Here is a 21,269-nt window from a genome sequence, read left to right on the forward strand (position 1 = left end):
ACATCGGGAACGGTCCATGCGATTTTGATGAAATAGTTTTTCACAGATTCTCCACTAAATTTCCTGTCATCGCACGTAGGACTTTTTTGATATTTTGAAAAATAAAATTTTGGTAAATGTTTTTGTTTCGTCTCTTTTTTTTACAAAAAATGTCGCCATTTCGTCAAAAATCAATATTTTGAGAAAATCCTATGTACGACGACAGGAAATATATCCAAGATTACGTAAAAAAATCATTGGTTGAAATCGATCCACTAGAAAAACTTGTAGAACTCCCACCAGTTTACAAGGTTGCAAGGGTTCAACAAACCGGTTGCGGCTATTCAGGGGACAGTCCAATTAACACCAATTTATTTTTTGTTTGTTAAGTAATATATACCTGATAAAACTGTGATATCAGATTAATCATAGTAATTTATTTTCTCGTTGAAAAAAATCGCGAAAATCACATTCTTTTTATTATGTTCATAGTGTACTCTCCCCTTAGGGCCGGAAGGTCAAACAATTGAATTTTTGTTTTTTTTGTATTTTTTGCGAAGCTTGTGTATTGTTGTATTGTTGTACGAATTTTTAAACGCGTTTCTCTCGAAACTATGTTTTTTCAACGTATCGATATCTAAGGATCTACTCGACCGATTTGGCTGAAATTTTTTATCAGCATGTCAAAGTGAATTATCTAAAGCGTTAAATAACCGTTTTTTGATATCTATTTTTTTAGATTTTTCATGAACTTTTATACAGCGATTCATTATAAAAAATACTCATTTTAACAAAAATGGCCGCCTTTTGACAATTTTTTGATTTTTCAAAAACCCCTATGTAACGCTTTAGGCTTTTCCTGAAGTTTAAAAATTTTGATTGGAATTCATTCTGCGACACCCCGTTGCTTCAGAACCGATACCACCAGCAAGGTACCAGCTGTCAACAGCGTAGTAGTCATTTCTAGTGCACTCACAAAATGGACCTTAAGCGGCCCACAGACATTCAATATCATCGATCAAGAATATAATGATCGGCTCAATTTTTCATATGGAACTTCGTGCGAAATGTTGATTTACACAATAAAATATCCAATGCAAAATATTAACTCAATCGGATTTCATTTACTAGTATCGAAGACGTTAAAATTTGCGTTTTTCGAAAACCAAAAAAATCCGGAAATCGGGGTTTTTAAATTCTTTTTTTTATGCCACATGTCTAATAATTGCACGAAACGTCGATATTTACTGTTATCTTGAAAAAAAATGTGAAAAAAAATTTTTTTTTCGGCACTCGGTCGTTTTTTTCATCTGAAAAGTCGATTTAAAAAAAAATGCTTTCTTGATAACTGTAAATATCGTCGTGTTATGTTATTTTTAGATATCTAAGACAGCCAATATTTTGCATTGGGTATTTTATCGTGTAAATCAATACTCCGCACGAAGTTCCATGTGAAAAATCGAGACGATCATTTTCATTGGCCCCCTAATCCATACGTTTTTCTTCGTATTCCGAAAAAAAGAGAAGTCCCAGAGTGATAGATTTTTGACAATTTTTTTTAGCGAGATGACAGTAGATCTCGACATTTCATACAATTTTAAGATATTTGGCATCAAAAATTGGGTAATTTTTCGATTTTCAAAAAAACTCAAACTTTGACCGCTTTGCGCCACTCTCCCTTGAATCCGATTGAGCTAAAATTTTGCATAGGGTGTTTTTTTTCGAGGTGGTGAACATTTTGTATGGAGCAACTGTTTGAAATTTTAGGGTCGTGTTTTTCCCATACATTCATTGACACCCTATCATGTATATTAGGGTGGCAATGTATGGAAAAAAATTCATCGTCGAATTTCAAAAACCGACCATGTACATTATGTTTGTTGGCCCGAAAAAATGATCTGTGCAAAATTTCAGCTCAATCGGGCATGATTTAGGGGTGCCTCAAAGCGCTCAAAGTTTTGATTATTTCATCCTCGAAAATCTTCCAAGGGAGTAGTAAAGGAAATTTGGGAAATGGAGTTTTTTTCGATGCCAAATGACATCTCGAAAAAAAAATTTGGCCTCAAATCGATCTTTTGGGACTTTTGAGCCTGAGGGGCCAAAAAACAATATTATGAGTAATTTGATCATCATGTCCGATTGAGCTGAAACTTTGCACAGATCATTTTTTTGAACCAATAAACAAAATGTACATGGTCGGTTTTTGAAAAAACAAATTGTACATGGTCGATGATGAATATATATATATTAAGCTGCCAATTAATGTATGGGGAAAAAACGACCCTAAAATTTCAAAAAGTTACCCTATATTTTCGGTTAAATGTTAACCACCTCGAAAATAACACCCTATTTCAAATTTCAGCAGCTCCTAGAGTGTCGATTTTTGACAAAAAAATTTTTTCGAGATGACGAGATGACTAGATCTCCATGTTTCATGCAATTTTAAGACATTTGGCATCAAAATTTTTTTTTCGAAAACTCAGATTTCCTTTACTCCCCCCTTGGGTGATTTTTCGATTTTCAAAAAACTCAAACTTTGACCGCTTTGCGCCACTCTTCCTTAAGTCCGATTGAGCAGATATTTGGCATAGGGTGTTTTTTTCGAGGTGGTGAACATTTTTTATGAGGTAACTTTTTGAAATTAGAGATTTTAGAGATATTAGAGAATTTTTCAGTAGGGTGATCATTTCCATTTTAGGGTTGTCCTAAAAATCAACTTTTTCCTCTTTTTTTCAAAAATGACTTTTTTTTCAAAAATTCATAACTTTTGAACTACTAGACCGATTCAGACAAGAATTTTCAAATTTAACCGAGGATTCGAAAAATCAAATTTTTCCTCTTTTTTCCAACACAAAAATTCATAACTTTTGATCTAGTGGACCGATTCAGATGATCGACACATAAAATTAAAGCCAATTAGAGAGGAATTCAATTAATTGGCAAATGTGGCATTTTTTCAAAAAAGATTTATTGGCTTTTTATTATTAGCTAATTGGCTTTAATTTGATATATCGATCATCTGAATCGGTCCAGTAGTTCAAAAGTAATAAATTTTTGAACAAAGTCATTTTTGGAAAAAAAATTAAAAATGATTTTTGGACCATCGCACAGTGGTCCAAAAGTGCAAAAACGTGATCGTGAGGGATTTCTCCAAAACGGTTAAAGATCATTATATGTTTTATTTAATATTTAAAGAAACCTGCCTTAGCTTTGCTCATGTAATCTAGAATACTGAAGTCATTGTCTAAATGATATTTTTTAGAAAAATATCATATAGATGTATACAAAACAACTATATTCAATATAACATATTTTTTAACAGGAGAACGTAGATGGAGGCCTTCCTTTAAATTAAGTGTAACTTTTGAGGATACAGGTGGATACAGACACTTGAAGTGTGGTTTTGCAGCATTTTGCTTGTACTTTAATTTGTAATCGGTTTGGTCAGCCCCTTTATGAAATATCCTAGTTCAAAAATAGGTCAATTTTAACATAAAAACTCCAATATCTCCAAATATATAAGAGATAGAAAAAAAACAACGTGCGTCAAAAATGTGTGTTTTGACTAGGCAAGAAAGTTCTCTAAACATTGTAAAATTGTAAAAAAACAAGAGGAAAAGTTAGGACGAAAATATGATTTTTTTGTGCCTTTCACCGAAAATGTCCCATAACTTTTTTACCTGAATAGATAGAAAGTTGATGTTTTCAGCAAAATTGTTTGTTTTGATAAGAGCTATAATTTTTATGAAGACACCAACTTCCTATATCTTAAGCTGAAAAAAATGGATTTTGGATCTCACTTTTAGGGGGATTCATTTCAATGGCAGCCCTCAAAAGGTGGCCCTCGTTGTACTTTAAAACTTCTCCGAAGACATCATATACGTAAAATTAACCGTTTTGGAGAAATCCCTCACGATCACGTTTTTGCACTTTTGGACCACTGTGCATCGGTTGAATTTGAAAAATCATAACTCAAAAAGAAAGAAAAACGAAGAAAAACGAAAAAATCCTCAGTTTTTCTGAAAAAATATAAAAAAATATAGCGCCTTTGGTCCCGAGACTATGAAAACAATAAAAAACGAATACAATCAATAATAACGAGAGCAGAGTTCAAATTTTCTGCAGGTATGGCATTTTTTCAAAAAACGATCAGGTTTGGATTGGCTTTAATTTGATATGTCGATCATCTGAATCGGTCTAGTAGTTCAAAAGTTATGAATTTTTAAAAAAGTCATCTTTGGAAAAAAGAGGAAAAAGTTGATTTTTCGGACCACCCTAAAATGGAAATGGTTATCCTAACAAAAAAATAAAAAAAATACGGGTCTAATGGTTTGCGACAAAGAGCAAAATTTCCACTTCCCACGAAAATCTGAGAACCACTATATCGGTTTGACATGGAATGGCTATATAGATAAATTTCCGGAATTCCGTTTCGTCGAGTGGTCCAGAGTTCGCGTTTGCATAATCACATAACTTACCCCAGTGAATTCTGATTTTTATCCCTTCCCACTAACAACTATCCCTTCCATGATAAACGCTAGGGTACCACGCTATAGAAGCGACCCTTCTGGCCTTCGGACGGTGAATATAATACTAACATTCCTTCCCTTCCCCTGGTGACTGTAAGGACGTGGCCGGCGTCGTTATTTACAATTTAAAGTTCGAATCACCGAAACTTGCACAATTCGCGTTGACGGCGGAATGATGTCGACATCTGGATACGACATAAGTTCGTATGAGGCCAACTATTCTCTATCAGATCAGTCGGCCTTTAGGCAGTTTTAAATTGCTAACATTTGCATGGAATTTTTTTCTTGGCGTTATTTATCTACTAGAAGTACGTCGTTCTGACCCTAATTGAAACTATTTTCTATGAATTTTCTGATATTATCACAAAAACTTACCATTATAATATAAAATTATCTTGAGACAAAATTTTTGTATGATATTTTTGCACTACTCGCAAGCAAAAGTGATTTTCATTTACATAGAGTTCTAATTTGATTTGCGAAAAATAACTTTCATTCATAATTTTTATTTTAAAACTGTGTTCAATTCTTCTGCAACCCCATATTGTCATGCCTACTCCCCCATTCCGTGATACGAAGCTCAATACCGTCAACGCGGATGAAAATGGTTTGCTACTCCCAAGCGTCATTCGGTGTGTTAATTGTGCAATTTCGCTGGTTCTGATCAATCACTGAGAGCAACTACGAAATGTACAGTCTACTCAAGCTCAAGCTCAAGCTTAATATCTCCAGAGGTTATAGAGAACCGTATTCGATGGGAAAAATCGTTGATAGATAGTAACGAATGGCAAGCACAAAACCTCAATTTCTCATGATATTTTCGAGAGAGTACTAGTAATTTAATTATCCCATTTAGATTATGGAGAATGCCCATGCCAATGCTGGTATACCGGGGAAGACCAAATCATATCAATTCTGCGCCCTAGATGTGTACCACTTATTGATGTTTGCTTTACTTGTTTTGTTTATTCTGAATCACGCAGTGCTGAACCGGGTCAAAGCCAGACTGATCAATACAACACTACGTATTGAATACTTGCCACCGGATAGCGATTGTGGAATCGCATTGATCGTCAAAATCGATAGGTAAGTGTTTGGCCCAACCAATGTGTATAGTTCTTATCAAACGAAAAGCGAAAAGATTTCAAAAATAGGTTAAACATACACTCTGTCCAATTTTATCTCATCCAGTCCAGTCGTTCAGCCAGCGAAAATATATACATGAGTATTGCTGACCTATTTCCGCGAGCGCTGCACGCATTTGCCTTTCGCAAATTCTGTTTTCACTTTTCGTTCCGATGTGGTGCATGTATGTGGTACACTCGCGAGATATCACCGAAACAGCTGTTTGGAGCGCGTGATTGGTGTAGATTGCGAATTAGATTCGGAATCAGAGCCACCTAGCACAGGTTGGCGTTAAATAACGATTTTTCTTCCTATTTAATATCCCATCGGTATATTTCCAACTTTATCAGAAAGCTGACTGTTATCATTCTCCTTAGACATAATGCTCACCTCGTTTTTCAACGGGGTGTTTGATCAATTATTTACTAACAGTTTTATTTTATTTCCCGCTCTTCGCCTCCATCAGCATTGGATATAACAATGAAGCCGTTAACGATGCTCCAAAACAACGTCAACCGGAAGCGGATGATGAGCAAAATCAGCAGCAGCAGCAGCAACAGCAACAACAGGCAAATCGGAAATCCTTGCCCTCGGCCAACTACGATACACATAACATCTCTATGGAAGGTATCACATTTTACACGGAAGAATTCCGGATACATGACCCTCGCCGGCAACAGCAAAAACAACGACGCAAGCAAGAGTTCTATGACAATCCTGGAAGCTCGGTATATAGTGAGCAGTTCCTCAGCACAATGTCAGAATTGCCTGATTTGACCACAGGAGGAGGAGGAGGAGGAGGAGCATTCGGGGGGAGCAACGAATACTACAGTCAAACAAACGATTGTGATAATAGCAGTAATAGTAATATATATAAACAAAGTTGCAGTGGAAGCACAACCGAAACGGAGGACGAAGAAGATGAGGAACAGACGCAATTTCGCTCCGGCGAGATACTGGCCGGTAGAATAACCTCCAACCAGGATATAAGGGTTAAAATGAAGCAATCGGATAATTTAGCTGGTCCCAATGTGGAATTCGAAATATCGCTAGGATGCCTACAATTGTTCCTGTCGCCAAGACAGCTGCACTTAATCATTTTAATGAGTGATACTTTCCTGGGAGTCAATGAAATTCCCGTGCAAAACAAAAGCTCTCCGTACGATTTACACCCTCAAGTGCAACGAGGCGATATGGCTGATTTCGAATTCAAGCATAACGTAAGTCGCATGACTGGCGGCGTTGGGATGGACCAGGGATGGTCTCTGGCGGATCCGATGCAGACAATACAGGAGCAGGCCGAATTTTTGGAGAGCGACTTTCGGGAAGAGGAGATGGCTTCGGTGGAATCCTCCAATAGTTCTATGACAAGCTCGTTCGCGACGACTAGTTCAGGTTCGCGGGCAACCTCCACTAGCAAGAGGCGAACGATAAACCCGGATGCCGACGCAGATATCTCCAAATTTAACGTACGAATTTCCGCACTTGCATTTGTTTTGTTGCACGAAGAGCTACTGGTAGAGAGCAGTCACATAACGGCGAACGAGTCTCCTCTGAACCGAGCGAGTGTACAACATTTGATGCTGAAGGCTGAACGATTTTTCCGCTCAGTGGGCAATTTAGACATAGGACACAGCGAAAAAGATGTTCTGAACGCAGGAATGATAATGGATTCTGGTTGTGACAATAGCCGCCTAAGATTGATTTTGGCGCCTGTCGTTCTGGACGGAGAACAGCAGCGTAATCGCCTAGGACATCTGTTAAGATTTTCCGCCTCAGTGGCCTGTGCGGATCTTCGCGAAGTCATGCCCGATATATCGATACCACTAGTGGAATTCTCCCGCGAAAACAGCTCAAATGCGACATTGTCGAAACCGACGGAAATAGTGATGGATTTCAAACAAACATGTAACGCTTTAAAGGAAACCAAGGGCTTACGGTTCGCTCCCCCCAAAACGGAAATTCGTTTTTCACTCGCCCCATTCGTCACCGAGTTCGATGTCGCAATACAGGATCGTTTGAGTGCATTATTGTACCAATGTCCATTCGCCGACTATCGTACCCCGGTGAACTCCCCCGCCACACCACCGAAAGTGGCAATCAATCGAAGGATGGAACCCAAAACTGAAATCTACTTCGATTCGTCTTCCATCGATTTTCGGTTAAGATTCCCGATACCAGATTTAAGGCCCATTCATGACACACAACGTGTTCCCTGGTGGCGCCGGAACGTTAGGCCGGATTTCCTGCTCGTGAAACTCCAGCAGGCTCGTGCCACTATATGCTTAACTCCACATCCTCTCTACGACATCTCGGCGAATGAGATCGAGCTTTTCTACCACGAAAGTGAACTGAAGAGCGACAGTGTAAATATTGGCAAAGCTGTGATGACAGATAATCTAGGCACTACGTTTAGTTTTAGAAATAATGAGCCTCCGCAGGAAAAATCAGGAGTAGAATATCCAAGAATAATAATCGAACTCCCGAGTGAGGCTGCGATTGAAAAGATAATGGATGCGAAAATCGAGGAAGCTGTGGATTTGCAGAATCAAACCAACCACGAGGAAAGTGATAGTGAAAATACGTCTGGCGAAAGCTTTACTATCCGGCCGGGGAAAAGTAGAGAGGAAACTCCGTTTAGTGCGAAACGGGTGTGCAGGGAAAGTGACACACCGCACGTAAGTGCATCAACTGGTGATTCGGGAGTGCACATTCTACCCGGCGATTCGGAGGATTTGAACGTGTTTTGTGAAGCAGCCATGAAACAAAGCAAAATGCGGATTCAATTTGAATTTCCCGTTGTAAGCATGCAATTGAGGTGAGCTTCACAAAAAATACATTTACGCCAATAAGGCGTTGTATACAAATTACGTAACGCGAGAAGAAGGGGAGGGGTTCGAGGTTGTGTTACTTAATGTGACATAGAGGGGTGGAGGGTAGCCGTGACGTAACGAAATTTCAATTTTATTCCTGAATAAATCCGCGCGCCCCTATATGTTTGAGCAGCTAGCTTTAATTTTGGGACCGGGAGAGGTGTGTTTCTTGAACCAAGATGATAAAGCACGTGTTGTAATGGGCTTAACAGCAGCCAATAAGCAGGTACCGATTAATTAGGCTGACTAAACGTACCGTTTTGAACGGGACAGTACAGTTTTTTCGACCATTTTGGATTGTCCCGTCTTTTTATCAGTTTGTACCGTATTTTGAGTATAAAGAAAACATATTTGTAATAATACCCTGTTGTACTACGATTTATTTGAAAACCCATACCTTAAATTACTTCTCACCAGAGATTAGTTAGTGAGTTTTCGATCATTTATTCGCCTTGTTGAAAGAGATGATGTGTCTGTGATCGAAGTTGATGGTTGGTTTTATTAGAATTCCTCGACATAAAAGGGAAGAAATATTCTCGACTAGTGAGATGCAAAGTGTTCTTTGAAAATATAGAAGGGTTGTATACAAGTGAAGACTGCGTTGTTGACGCAGAACTACGGAATTATTTCATTCAATTCGCTTGATTACCACTTCGGCTTGAGATGGTGTAGAAAGCCTGTGCCATGCCGTCTTGAGATTCCTTTTTGAATTGCATTTATAGTTTCTTCGGGTGAACATCAAGGCTTCGTCATATCTGTCTTTTATGAAAACAATCAGTGAATGCGAAACAAAGAGGCTCATTGTCAACATTGTGATATCCCCGCTCAGAACCAGTCCACGATTCTTAAAGCAATTCGAACGGGTTTAAACTGCGTGATTGCTACAGGAAACACAATTCTGACGGCACAATTGATGATCATGATGGCCCACCTTATATCGCTATAAAGGTCTGAGCAGGACGATTTATCTTACCTATATGAATAAAAATGGAAGGCCAAATGTGATGCTAAGCACAAAACCCGAAAAAGGAATGGTCCGATTTGAGCCGTATTTGTTCTGTTGTATTTGTCACTGCCCATATATCAATACAGTGGAGAGAAAAATTGTAAAATTTTCGGAAACCTCTGAGAGAAGATCGGAAAATTCGGAAAATTGAATTCCCATATGTTCGAAAATTGCACCATGATAAGCGTTGTTAGTCCATTCGATGTTTGCTCTAATGAAATAGATCTTTGTTCGAAGATGGAAATGGATTTTCAGAAAAAATAACGCACTCCTATATATTCTATGTATATAAATAAAAATGGAAGGCCAAATGTATTGCTAAGCGCAAAACCCGAAGAGGGAATGGTCCGATTTGAGTCGTTTTATTTTTTTTATATTTGTCTCTACAACACCGTGGATCAATGTTATGATGAGAAAAAAAGAAATTTTGAGCTTTGAGAGAAACTGAGAAAACAAAATTAATTCCCATATGTTCAGCATTGGCGTACCGTTCATGTGAAGCGTAAATGGCACTAGATTTTCAGCTGGAATGTCACATTTTGAAAATACAATTTATGAATGAAAAATCACTTTCTTGTATCAAACATGTATCCTATATAACGAAGAAACATGTTATTTGCAAGTAAATAAAAAATCTTGAGCGAAAAAAGTGACTGAAAATAAATTAATGTTATAATGACGAGTTTTGTTAGAATAAATATGAAATTTATAGTAAAAGGAAATTGTAAAGGGCCAATTAGAAGATCAATTAATAGAGAGTTCTGCGATGGAACCCACGAGCGTTCGCTCTGTAAGAAAACGTCAAGGTTTGAAAGGACTCATATCAAAAAAAATAATTTTGGACGGGACGAAGTTTGCCGGGCCAGCTAGTAGATAATATTTATGTTTAAACATATCATGAAACCAGTATTATAAACAAACAAAGCGTGCTGGCTCTGTTGCAGGCATACATATCCATCAATTTTTAATCAAAATTAAAAATGGGTATAAACTGTGAAAAAACAAACGACGCCCCACATCCGTATTTATATAATCATAGTCTGAAAGTTTCTACCTAGAGCATAAAAGAGATCTGCTACAATTCAGAAATAATCGATATAAGCATTTGATGAATGATAGTTTACGACAATTCCGGATGAGCTATTCCAATTCCAGTCTCCACTTCAGACCCCATAGACCGGTTTATCGCGTGGAACGATTTTGCTTTTGAAGTTTGTGTCTAGCAAAGTCGTTGAGTGTGACATCAGCATCAGGTGAGACTTCAGATTGGCCTCTAGTTGGAGCGAAACTGAGTATTAGAAATCGCGAATGGCTTATTTATACCCAATAAGTAATGAATGTCGTCACAGAAAATTCTTTCGATTTGAACTGAGGTCACGAGTATTCTAGAGCTTGCCACTCCAGGATACATTCAAGCAGGGTTGCCATAATAAAATCTGTATTTTTGATCTCAAAAAATCTTTTTATCTGTGTTTTTTCTCAGAAAATCTGTATCGAAATCTATATCAACCCTTTGCGGTCGTTTGTATGCTTTCAGCCATCACAGCAAAAAAGTATACTAATATTATAATTTATGCAACAATGTATCAGTTTTCTAAACGAATTTCAATGTCTTGTGAACTTATTCACGAACCAAAATGGGGCAACTATGAATAATAGACAACGGTACTTTTTATACACAAAAGTTGTCATCCATGCTTGAGGAAAGGATTAATGGAAAACTCCATTTATTATTTTTTGTGATACATGCAAAATATATCAAACGAAGAAAAATTATAGCAAATATTTTTTAAACATAAACATAAAAACATTGTTTAGAATTTACTTATCAGAAGATTACAAAAATATAAAGGAATCTCTTTCATCTTTCATAATCTCACAAAATTATAATTCACTGATTTCTTATTTTAAAATATTGCAACCAGTTCGACACACATGTCGAAATTTAATACGAACGCAAAGGGTTAAATTTATAAGTTCAATCTTGAAGCATAATCTTAGCATTAGTATCATAACATCGTCAAATTCATAATAACTATGAATTTGACGATGTTTCGAAATTTTTTTTTTGATTTCGTTTCGAAAAGATTCGTGTTCACTGTACTTTAGTAGGAATCAGATAAACAGTGTTATTTATTTTTTGTAAATCTAGCCGATGACGCAGATTTGTGCATCCTTTCGCCTTAGATTGAATAGAGAAAGCAGTACTATACGCTACATATGAATGCCAAAATGACTCTCATTCAGACTGATTCGAATGCTATATGAAAAAAAATGATGAGTTGGGAAAAATATTATAGAGATCAAACCATAACTAATATCGGATCGTTATTTTGAAAAATCTGTAAATCTGTATGTAATCTCAACTAAGTCCTACTAATAAAAATGACGCAAGTAATACTTACGTTGAGAAAAAAAAGTTCCACTGGTTCCACGTTAGTGCCATCCAAGAAGAAGTAATGAACGGACGGGATTAATTTGCAATATCTCCCCTCTCTACAGTGTCCGTACGAAAGATCTCTGCTTTTACATTTCTAGCAAGCGATAGGTTTGAAAGCATTAATGTGAGCATTAATTTTCTGTCTAAATTTCTTCGAGCTTCTATGAACTTGTGGAAAGTTCTTCCGAAGTTACTACTTGCATATAAGGAACTTCCCTATGAACATATGATTCCGACTTGGGCAGATGTCTGATTTTTAACGTTAATATTTTCATGATTTAAAAAAAACTAAAGTATTATGGCATTTTCTTAAACGATTTGACTTTTTGCACAGATTCTGTTAGCGTTACGTAACTTAAGGGGGAGGGGGTCTGTCTTGCGTTACTTATTGTTAGTTAGGGGGGAAGGGGGGTGTGGTGGTACAAAAACCGCATTTTTAGTGTTACGTAATTTGTGTACCACACGTAAGCGAATGTTGTAAAATGACAAGTTTCACTATTTCAGGTCAAAACATTTGTATGAGATCATCTATAATCGCATCACTACAGATTTACTTCTGTGGGAACCAAGTGCGCCAGCAGCTACCGCAGCTGCAGAAGCGAGCGCCCATCTCAGTGCTTCGAAGATGGCATTTCAGGAGTCCTCGATTGATCTGGCCAATATGGGCATGACGGATAGTATATACACTCCTTTCATCATGTGTCAGAGTGTGGTACAGTTGGGTATGTCGGACTTAGGTATAATATCCAGACAGAATATTTTCAAGGTGTCCTTTAGATTCCAGCTCATCGGTAACCAATTCGGAATCAGAGTCAGATTCCGATGGAATATTCTATTCTATCTATGAACGAAGCAATAAATGCTCTCCGGGTGACAGTGATAATCAACGACAGCATCCGAAATTGAGTAGTACTCCGCGCCAGAAACAGCTGCACAGGAAGGCATCTTTCATTGATAGGAGTAATGCTATAGCGTTCCAGCTGAACATTGGACAGGGAATACTCACGATGTTTGCCCCCGTTCGGGTATGTTCTGCTCTCTGCAAGCTTAACATTTGGTATTATATAAACCGTTTTCACGTTTCCCTAGGATGCCCAAAATCACGTAATACCGGGTCAACTGGGAGAGTTTACCGTTAAACTACAATCTACGTATCTTTTCTCTGTAAACGGATTTCATGGGAATAAAAATTTAGGATATCTTTGCATCTTAGGCAAAGCTGCTGAAATATATCACTGTGGTAATACCGTGTAATCCATAACGTTAAACATAATAGTATATATTTCATTAAATGTTCCGTAGGTCTGATTCCAACACCAGTCGGCAATCCGCCTCTACGCTTGGTCAGCAGTGTTTTACCGTCATACTTATGCAGTACGCTATATTCTACTCCGGAAAAGCTAACCCTCAATGAACAGCAAGGCTGCCCCAATCGTGAGATGTTTTCACTGGTGATCCAAATCAAAGCCCTACCAGAGCACAACGTCAAAAGAATTCGGATGGCGGCAGGAATTCAACTTACCACCCTGAGACACCACACCACCTTGCCGCAGCATTGGTGGTTGACTCAGTTGCGGGACATGTTCGATGTGTCGGACTACCCCGTGCCTGGGTATACTCCCCTGGGGGTTGCCACGGAAATGCATCTTCATCTTTGGGACTGTGCAATAGACTATCGTCCGCTATATTTCCCGTACCGGGCGGTGATTTCGATTGGTTCGTACATGATTAGCAGCAATATAACGACTGAAAACTCGGGCCTCACATTGAAGTTCATTGCGGAAGAAGCTGCGCTCTGCCTCGCGCCGCAAAACGTTTCTCCGCCGAATGTGAAACACGACAAAGAACAGCAGAGTCGAAGATCTAGCTTTAGCTTCTTTAACGATGATAATAAGGTGACCGCACTGCCTTCTACCGAGTTAGTTTGCCTCGTTGAAGTAGGTTTATTTGAAATATCTCTGCAACTTCAAGAGAAAGCTACCAGCTCTCTCCCTAAGTTTGACCTGAGAACTACCATGACCGATGTTCATTTACGATCTTGCGCAGATTCTGGTCAAGCGCTTGCGTTGTTGATTGGCTATCTTGCAGCGGAAGGGGACCTAATTTCCCAAGATGATGGTGCTAGTAGTATAGGTGACGATGAGAGTAACAAGGGTTTGCCTTTCGGTCATGAGCATGAGGAAGAGTTGCTATCACTGAAAAAAGGCAGTCAAACTCCCGGGGTGACTCCGAAACAACAACAGCTAGTAAACACATTGATCACGGAAGCAATGGAGGAAAGTATTTCTGTGCAAAGCGATGTGAGTGATTCTTCTCGAGACGATCAGTTGCTAGCGGACGGAGAAGGTGTCGAAGTGTTTTTCTTCCCCGATGAAGATCAAAGCGCAGCGGCGAGGAAAATGTTGATGAACAATTTGATCTCAGATAACAGTAATAAACGACGCTTCACATCGGATGATGACTCTCTGAGTATAGACGAAGGATCTAGTGTCCCTTCGTCGTATCAGGACGATGATCATTATCTCAAACAAAAGACGTTCGATAAGAGCTCGGAGGATGGGATTAGCACAAACACGGAAATGAGAGATCTACTGAACTTTGAATGTTCGGTGATGGGTTTACAGCAGGAAAAAGATGATGACGATGAAGCAGTGGAAGCACTACCACAGGTAAGCCGAGAGCAAAACGCATTCTTTGTTTTCAGATACCAAACGAATTGTTCACCAGATTCAAAGTTCCACGTTAGTAGTTGGATTATATTATATCTTTTGAACCAAGCTCACGTGGCTTCCATGGCCGAGTGGGAATCATTGAGTTTATCACCATCTTATGCCAAACACAAAAAAACGTCAACGTGAATCTTATGATCGAATTTACATGCACCGTCAACGTCAACGTCAACGTCAGAATCATTCTCATTGACAAGTCGTCACTCTATAAAGAATTTACTGCAGTGCATGTTACGCCTCATTCACGCTGACGCGATATATTGCTGCTATCTCTTCACACTCAATAAATGTGATGTTTTTTTCTCCTACGTGCATGCTTCGTTTGATCATTCAAACTTCATTTTTTTTCTTTTTTTTCGAATTGAACTATTTCCTTTTATTCGACACCGAGTGGAATAGGTGGGATTTTTTTTTTTCGAGCAGTTTATACTCAAATTAATGTTTCGTTGGTGTATTCGAAACGTACTCATTGAACAAATGAGTGGGGTGGAAGATAATGTAGAAGACCACCGTTACTCCTGTTTTACTCCTATTGCCGGCGAAGGTGGTTTAAGTGCGATTCACATACAACATCCACGTCACGTTCACGTCCTGTCACGTCACGTTACGTTAGTTATTCTATCATGCAATTCTTATGAAAACATTCACATACACCGGCAGCATAACAACCGGTCAGCGACCGTTCATCGAATACGACCGGCAGGATTTGTAGAAAAGAATATTTGACGGAGACGGACGGTTCGTTGGGGTTTTGTCTGGGCATTGTGTCTCGGCTTTTGTGTTAATTTTGGTTGTATTCTTTACGCCAACATATCTCTTAGTTCTAAATCTCGGAGTCAAAATCATTCGCAACAAGCTGAGAAAAAAAATCTATATATTATTATTGTTGAATGAGGGTCGGGACGACGGGGTTTAACCATTTAAATAATATAATTCAATGATTTTCATTGATGTTTTCTAAATTTAGTACTGGTTCTAGGCATGTTGATTCGAAAGAGGGCATTGCAGTTCAAAACTGTTGTAGGTGACGACATCATGAATAACATTAAGTAAATCATTCGTTTGACATTTGACGTGACGGTGCTGCTGCAAGCATAGACTGCATGTGTGAATTGGTCGAGACGGTGACGGAACGTGGACGTCCTTTTTCGTAACTTTCTATCTGAATCGCACATTAGTGGTAAGCAGGGTTGCCAGGAGATTTACCCAAATGTCTTCACATAGTATGAAAAAATGTTTTCAAATGTCTTAACAATCATATCGGGGTTGGGGTTTTGAAGTTTGTTTCATTAAATGCGAACAAAGAATATATTCCGCAACTGCGAACTTAATTGTATGAGTTTAGAAATGATAATTAGCTTGATATACCGTTGATTGAGTGAATATCGCTCCTGTTCTTCCACAAAACCGGAACTGTGATAACTCAATTTGTTTATATGTACTCGGACCGCTTGAAGCTCTCCAGAATTCGAAGTAAAAGTCGCATTGCTGTTGAATTCATTCTATATACCTATGGATTTTTTGCTTGGAAAAATTTAAAAAGAGCGAGTGAACGACGATATTTCAGGACAATAATTAGAATTTTATGGAAATAATATCTCCCAAAAATTCACATACGTTATCGCACTGAAATGTCTTCACATAATGTCTTCAAAATGATTTCACAAAATCAAGTGACTTCACAGTGAGTCAAATGTCTTCAAAATGAAGACATGGCTTCAAACTTGGCATCTCTGGTAGTAAGCGTGATTGTTAAGTCCTGCCATTCGGAAAAGGACTTATCTTATTTACTAACGCCATCTAGCAAAATCCGATCGCACCTACAACGAGAAATGTCGAAAATAATGGTTTTTGGATCGAAACGGTATAGTGGATGGAAACCGATAAATTGGTTCTCAGATTTTAGTGAAAATTGTTAGTTTGGTTCCATATCGCTAAATATCTGACCAGTTTATTTTTATTTTTCAATTGGGGTGGTCATTTCAATTATGGGGTGGTCAGAAAAATATTTTTTACCAAAAACGACATAACTTCCGCAAAAAAAAAGTCTAATTATTGATTGTATTTGTTTTTTGTAGTTTACATGGTTTACAGATAGAGGGCTATATTTCTTTTTGTTTTTTCCTTTTCACATAAAATATCCAAAAATCAGAGATGTGATTTTTATCGTTTTTGAGTAATAATTTTTCGAAGGTAACGGGCTTTATTCTCGTTTCCACTTCACGGTGAAATGAAATCAAGTTTATCCGCGATGCCAACGGTACGGTGACGACTTCTGGATACGTAATTAGTTTCCCACTAAAACCTATCATTATAATATAAAATTATCATCAGATACAATTGTAATTTGTAAGAGATTTTTCCACCATATGAAGAAAACAAAGTTTCCCATTCACCTTGAACAAAGTGTTGATACGTTCTGTTTGAAAGGTGTTCATTCTGCCTGAAAACTCAATATTATCTTTGGAACTTCACTCACTCGTAAAACGTAGTTCAATGGCGTGAAGTTCAATTCGTTTTCACCGTGAAGTGTTTACGAGAATAAGGTCCGACACGTTTGGCATGGGATAGTTAAAAAATCTTATCCAGGTAGTCGACTACCTGGAAAACCCTCGAAACTCAGGGAATATTAGGGAATTTCTTCACGAATCAGGGAGAATTTACAATTTGATTACTATTTGTTTATTCATTTACAACGATGCTACATCCTATGAAGAGTTTGGATCTCATTCACAAGATTGTTGTCTGGGCTGACCAAACGTACCGATTCGTACGGGACAGTACCGTTTTTTCGACTATTTTTGTGTGTCCCTTCTTTATATCAATTTGTACTATATTTTGAGTATAAAAATATTTGTAATGAATTCCTGTTGTACTACTCGATTTATTTGAAAACTCAAGTCTTAAACCATGGTTGAGTTTTACCAGATATCAGTTTGCGATCTTTCAAAAATTTGCCCTGTTGAAAAAGATGACTTGAATTGCTGTTAATTTTAATAACTAGCTGACCCGGCGAACTTTGTCCCGCTAAAAATTGATTTATATGAATTCTTTCAAATATTCACGTTTTCTTAATAAGTTCGTGGATTCAATCGCAACACTCTTCATTGATCGATCTTCTAATTGACCCTTTACAATTTTCTTTTACTAAAGGGTGTGTCACATCAAATTGCATTACGGAAAAAATGCTGTAGAAATTCGCCCAGTAGACCGATCCTTTTGAAAATTTTAGACAGTAAAATAAAAACTATTAAACAACTTTTGGCATTTTCTTTTTATTCATACTTCGAGCCCAAGCCTGTATGCTCGCACCTTCCTCTTTACCCCGTCCATAAAGTTCTGTACAACGTCAGGTTGTAGTTTTTTTTGAACAGAAATCCATTTTCTCTTGAAGTCCGCCTCCGATTTGACAACTTTTGGGTTCTTCCGGAGGGCCTGCTTCATAAACGCCCAATATTTCTCTATTGAGCGAAGCTCCGGCGCATTGGGCGGGTTCGTTTCCTTTGGCACGAAGGTGGCCCCGTTGGCCTCGTACCAACACGTCCTTTGAATAGTGGCACGAAGCGAGATCCGGCCAGAAGATGGTCGGGCCCTCGTGCTGCTTCAATAGTGGTAGTATGCGCTTCTGTAGGCACTCCTTAAGGTAAACCTGCCCGTTTACCGTGCCGGTCATCACGAAGGGGGCGCTCCGCTTTCCGCAAGAGCAGATCACTTGCCACACCATGTACTTTTTGGCAAACTTGGATAGTTTCTGCTTGCGAATCTCCTCCGAAGCGCTGAATTTATCCTCTGCGGAGAAGAACAACAGGCCCGGCAGCTGACGAAAGTCCGCTTTGACGTAGGTTTCGTCGTCCATTACCAGGCAATGCGGCTTCGTCAGCATTTCGGTGTACAGCTTCCGGGCTCGCGTCTTCCCCACCATGTTTTGCCTTTCGTCGCGGTTAGGAGCCTTCTGAACCTTGTATGTACGCAGGCCCTCCCGCTGCTTGGTCCGCTGGATGAATGAACTTGACAAATTCAGCTTATTGGCGACATCCCGGACCGAACTTCTCGGATCACGTCTAAACTGCTTAACTACGCACTTGATCTTTTTCACTGACGGAGCATCCATTTTTGTCGTTCTTCACCTTCCGGTCGATGGTTAGTTTCTCGAAGTATCGTTTTAGTACTCTGCTGACCGTGGATTGGATGATTCCCAGCATCTTACCGATGTCCCGATGTGACAACTCCGGATTCTCGAAATGAGTGCACAGGATTAATTCACGACGCTCTTTTTCGTTCGACGACATTTTTCCAAATTTACGAAAAATTGACAGTGAAGCATGGCCAACGTGATCTATACACTCTTATCTGATTATAAGCGAAAGCTGAAGATATAATTCCTAAAAATTAAATTTCTACAGCGTTTTTTCCGTGATGCAATTTGATGTGACACACCCTTTATGACTTCCCTAGTAATTCTACCAAAACTCATCATTATAATATAAACTTATTTTCAGACATAATTTTCGGCCGAGATTCTTGATTTGCTTGCAATAACATGTTTCCCCGTTAAATGGAATACATGTTTGATACAGAAAAGTTAATTTTCATTCATAGGTTTATTTCAAAGCGCGTAATTGCATCTGAATTATTCCTGTTTAACTTTCCCTCAAAGCTTTTAAAAAAAATATTTTTTTTCCTCACCATAACATTGACAGGGCCACAGAATAACAGAATAAAGCCTACTTTAATCTGACCACTTCTTCCTCGGGGTTTGCGCTTAGCAACCCATTTGGCGATCCATTTTTATTTATAAAGATAGAAGATATTGAAGTTCGTTATTCTATCTGAAAATCAATTTCTACTTTCGAACAAATATCAATTTCGTTCGCGCAAACATCGAATGTACTAACAACCCTTATTACGATGTAATTGTAAAACATATGTGAATTAAATTTTCCAAATTTTTCCATTTTCCTTCATAGGTTTCTAAAAATTCTCCGATTTTTCTCCGTAACATTGATCTACGGGCAGAAGCGAATACAACAAAATTAAGACGGCTCAAATCGGACGATTCCTTTCTAGAGTTTTACGCTTACCAACATATTTGACGAATCATTTATATATATACAGCGCGGACTCGATTATATACAGTTCTTGATTCCTTTTCACTGTACACCCAGGTTTTTTTACGCGGTTTTTTTTCGCGCGGTTTTTTTACGAGGTTTTTTCTACGCGGATTTTCCAATTACGCGGATTTTCCAATTAACGCGGTTTTTTTACGCGGATTTTCCAATTAACGGGTTTTTTTACGAGGTACGTATCCCCCGCGTAAAAAAACCTGGGTGTATATAATCGAGTCAAAAAAAATTTTTTTTATTTATTTTTTATACACATATTTTTCGTTTTTTGATTATAAAAGAAGAATTTAATTTTTGATTCACCCCCTTAAAGTCATGAGATACTTTTCTCATATGAAAAATCCTAATTATTTCAGGAGATGATAAAGGATCATATTTGATGATAAAAATCCTTCTTCGCATATGTTCGAATTCCAACAATGACAGAATTATTGAACTTTTTCTCTATTTCTGGCCCTGTTTGCTTCAAACTGGCTCTAATTCAAAAATTATGCTACTTAGGGCAATTATGTTGCTTCCATTCGAAAGATAAGAAAATTTTATACAGGATACAGTTATGAAACTTCCAAATTAGCGAATTTAAGTAACATTTTAGAAGTGAAGTACTTCAAAGTTTGTGGTTTTGATGGTGTTTTTCTTAATTTTATCCAAAACATACATACTCTCTAACCGCTCTACAGTTTGTTCTCTGACACCCAACTCCTATCTTTTCTAATTTCGCTGTAACATCGTTCTAAACAATTCCTGGTGAATCTTCAACTAAAATCTACCAAAATCACGATTTTCATTTCACTGTACTCGGAATAGCCAATTAACTTTCACTTTAACGTTGATCCATTTAATTTTCTCTTGAAATAAGTCACATTTGAAATATATATAAAAAAAATAATTTTTCGATCTGTATATATACGAGTCTAAAATTGTATATAATCGAATCACATATAATCGAGTCTGACCTGTATATAGATTTTAGAAAAAATCTTCAAGTATATTTGAATAGTGAAGTGTAGGGTATTCTTAAAAGTCTAGTTGTTTGAAGAGAAATATAGGAGGCTTAATTTCTTAAAACTGTGGAATTTCTTTACGATGACATATTGTAAAATGGAAGCTTAGTCTAGGGAAAACGCAACATTATAAATGGATTGAATTCAAATCTATTTCTGAATGGCCAAAGATTCAAAGAAGCGTTTGTAAAAAAACTTCCTGTTTAGATAAATGTTTTTTTTGTTTGATGGACAATGCCATAATGATTTATTGATTAATGAGTTGAACAGGTGGGAATAACTGCCAATTGGCGAGGAATGAATTTCCAGAATGCAAGAAATTCGTGAAGCTTACTGGTCATATTATGTGGTTGCCTGGTAGTACCGCATCAGTTGAGAGGATTCTTCTACGATGAAAAACAACGAAAGAGTCACGACTTAAAGTAGAAACTATGAAAGTTATGCGTAATGTTAAATAGAAC

General features: G+C 37.9%; 1 protein-coding gene across 2 annotated transcripts in view; it reads left to right on the top strand.

Annotated features, from left to right (window-relative positions):
- The window catches only part of LOC129762843 (autophagy-related protein 2 homolog B), a 66,890-nt gene that overhangs the window by 40,992 nt on the left and 4,629 nt on the right, over window positions 1-21,269 (top strand). For both annotated transcript variants that reach the window (XM_055761406.1, XM_055761405.1), the window contains 6 exons: window positions 5,492-5,594; window positions 6,100-8,451; window positions 12,457-12,674; window positions 12,730-12,977; window positions 13,042-13,192; window positions 13,255-14,621. In XM_055761406.1, the coding sequence (XP_055617381.1) occupies window positions 5,492-5,594; window positions 6,100-8,451; window positions 12,457-12,674; window positions 12,730-12,977; window positions 13,042-13,192; window positions 13,255-14,621 (4,439 nt within the window). The remainder of the gene's footprint in view (window positions 1-5,491; window positions 5,595-6,099; window positions 8,452-12,456; window positions 12,675-12,729; window positions 12,978-13,041; window positions 13,193-13,254; window positions 14,622-21,269) is intronic.

This window comes from Toxorhynchites rutilus, chromosome 1 (genome assembly GCF_029784135.1).
Source record: "Toxorhynchites rutilus septentrionalis strain SRP chromosome 1, ASM2978413v1, whole genome shotgun sequence".
Taxonomy (NCBI): domain Eukaryota; kingdom Metazoa; phylum Arthropoda; class Insecta; order Diptera; family Culicidae; genus Toxorhynchites; species Toxorhynchites rutilus.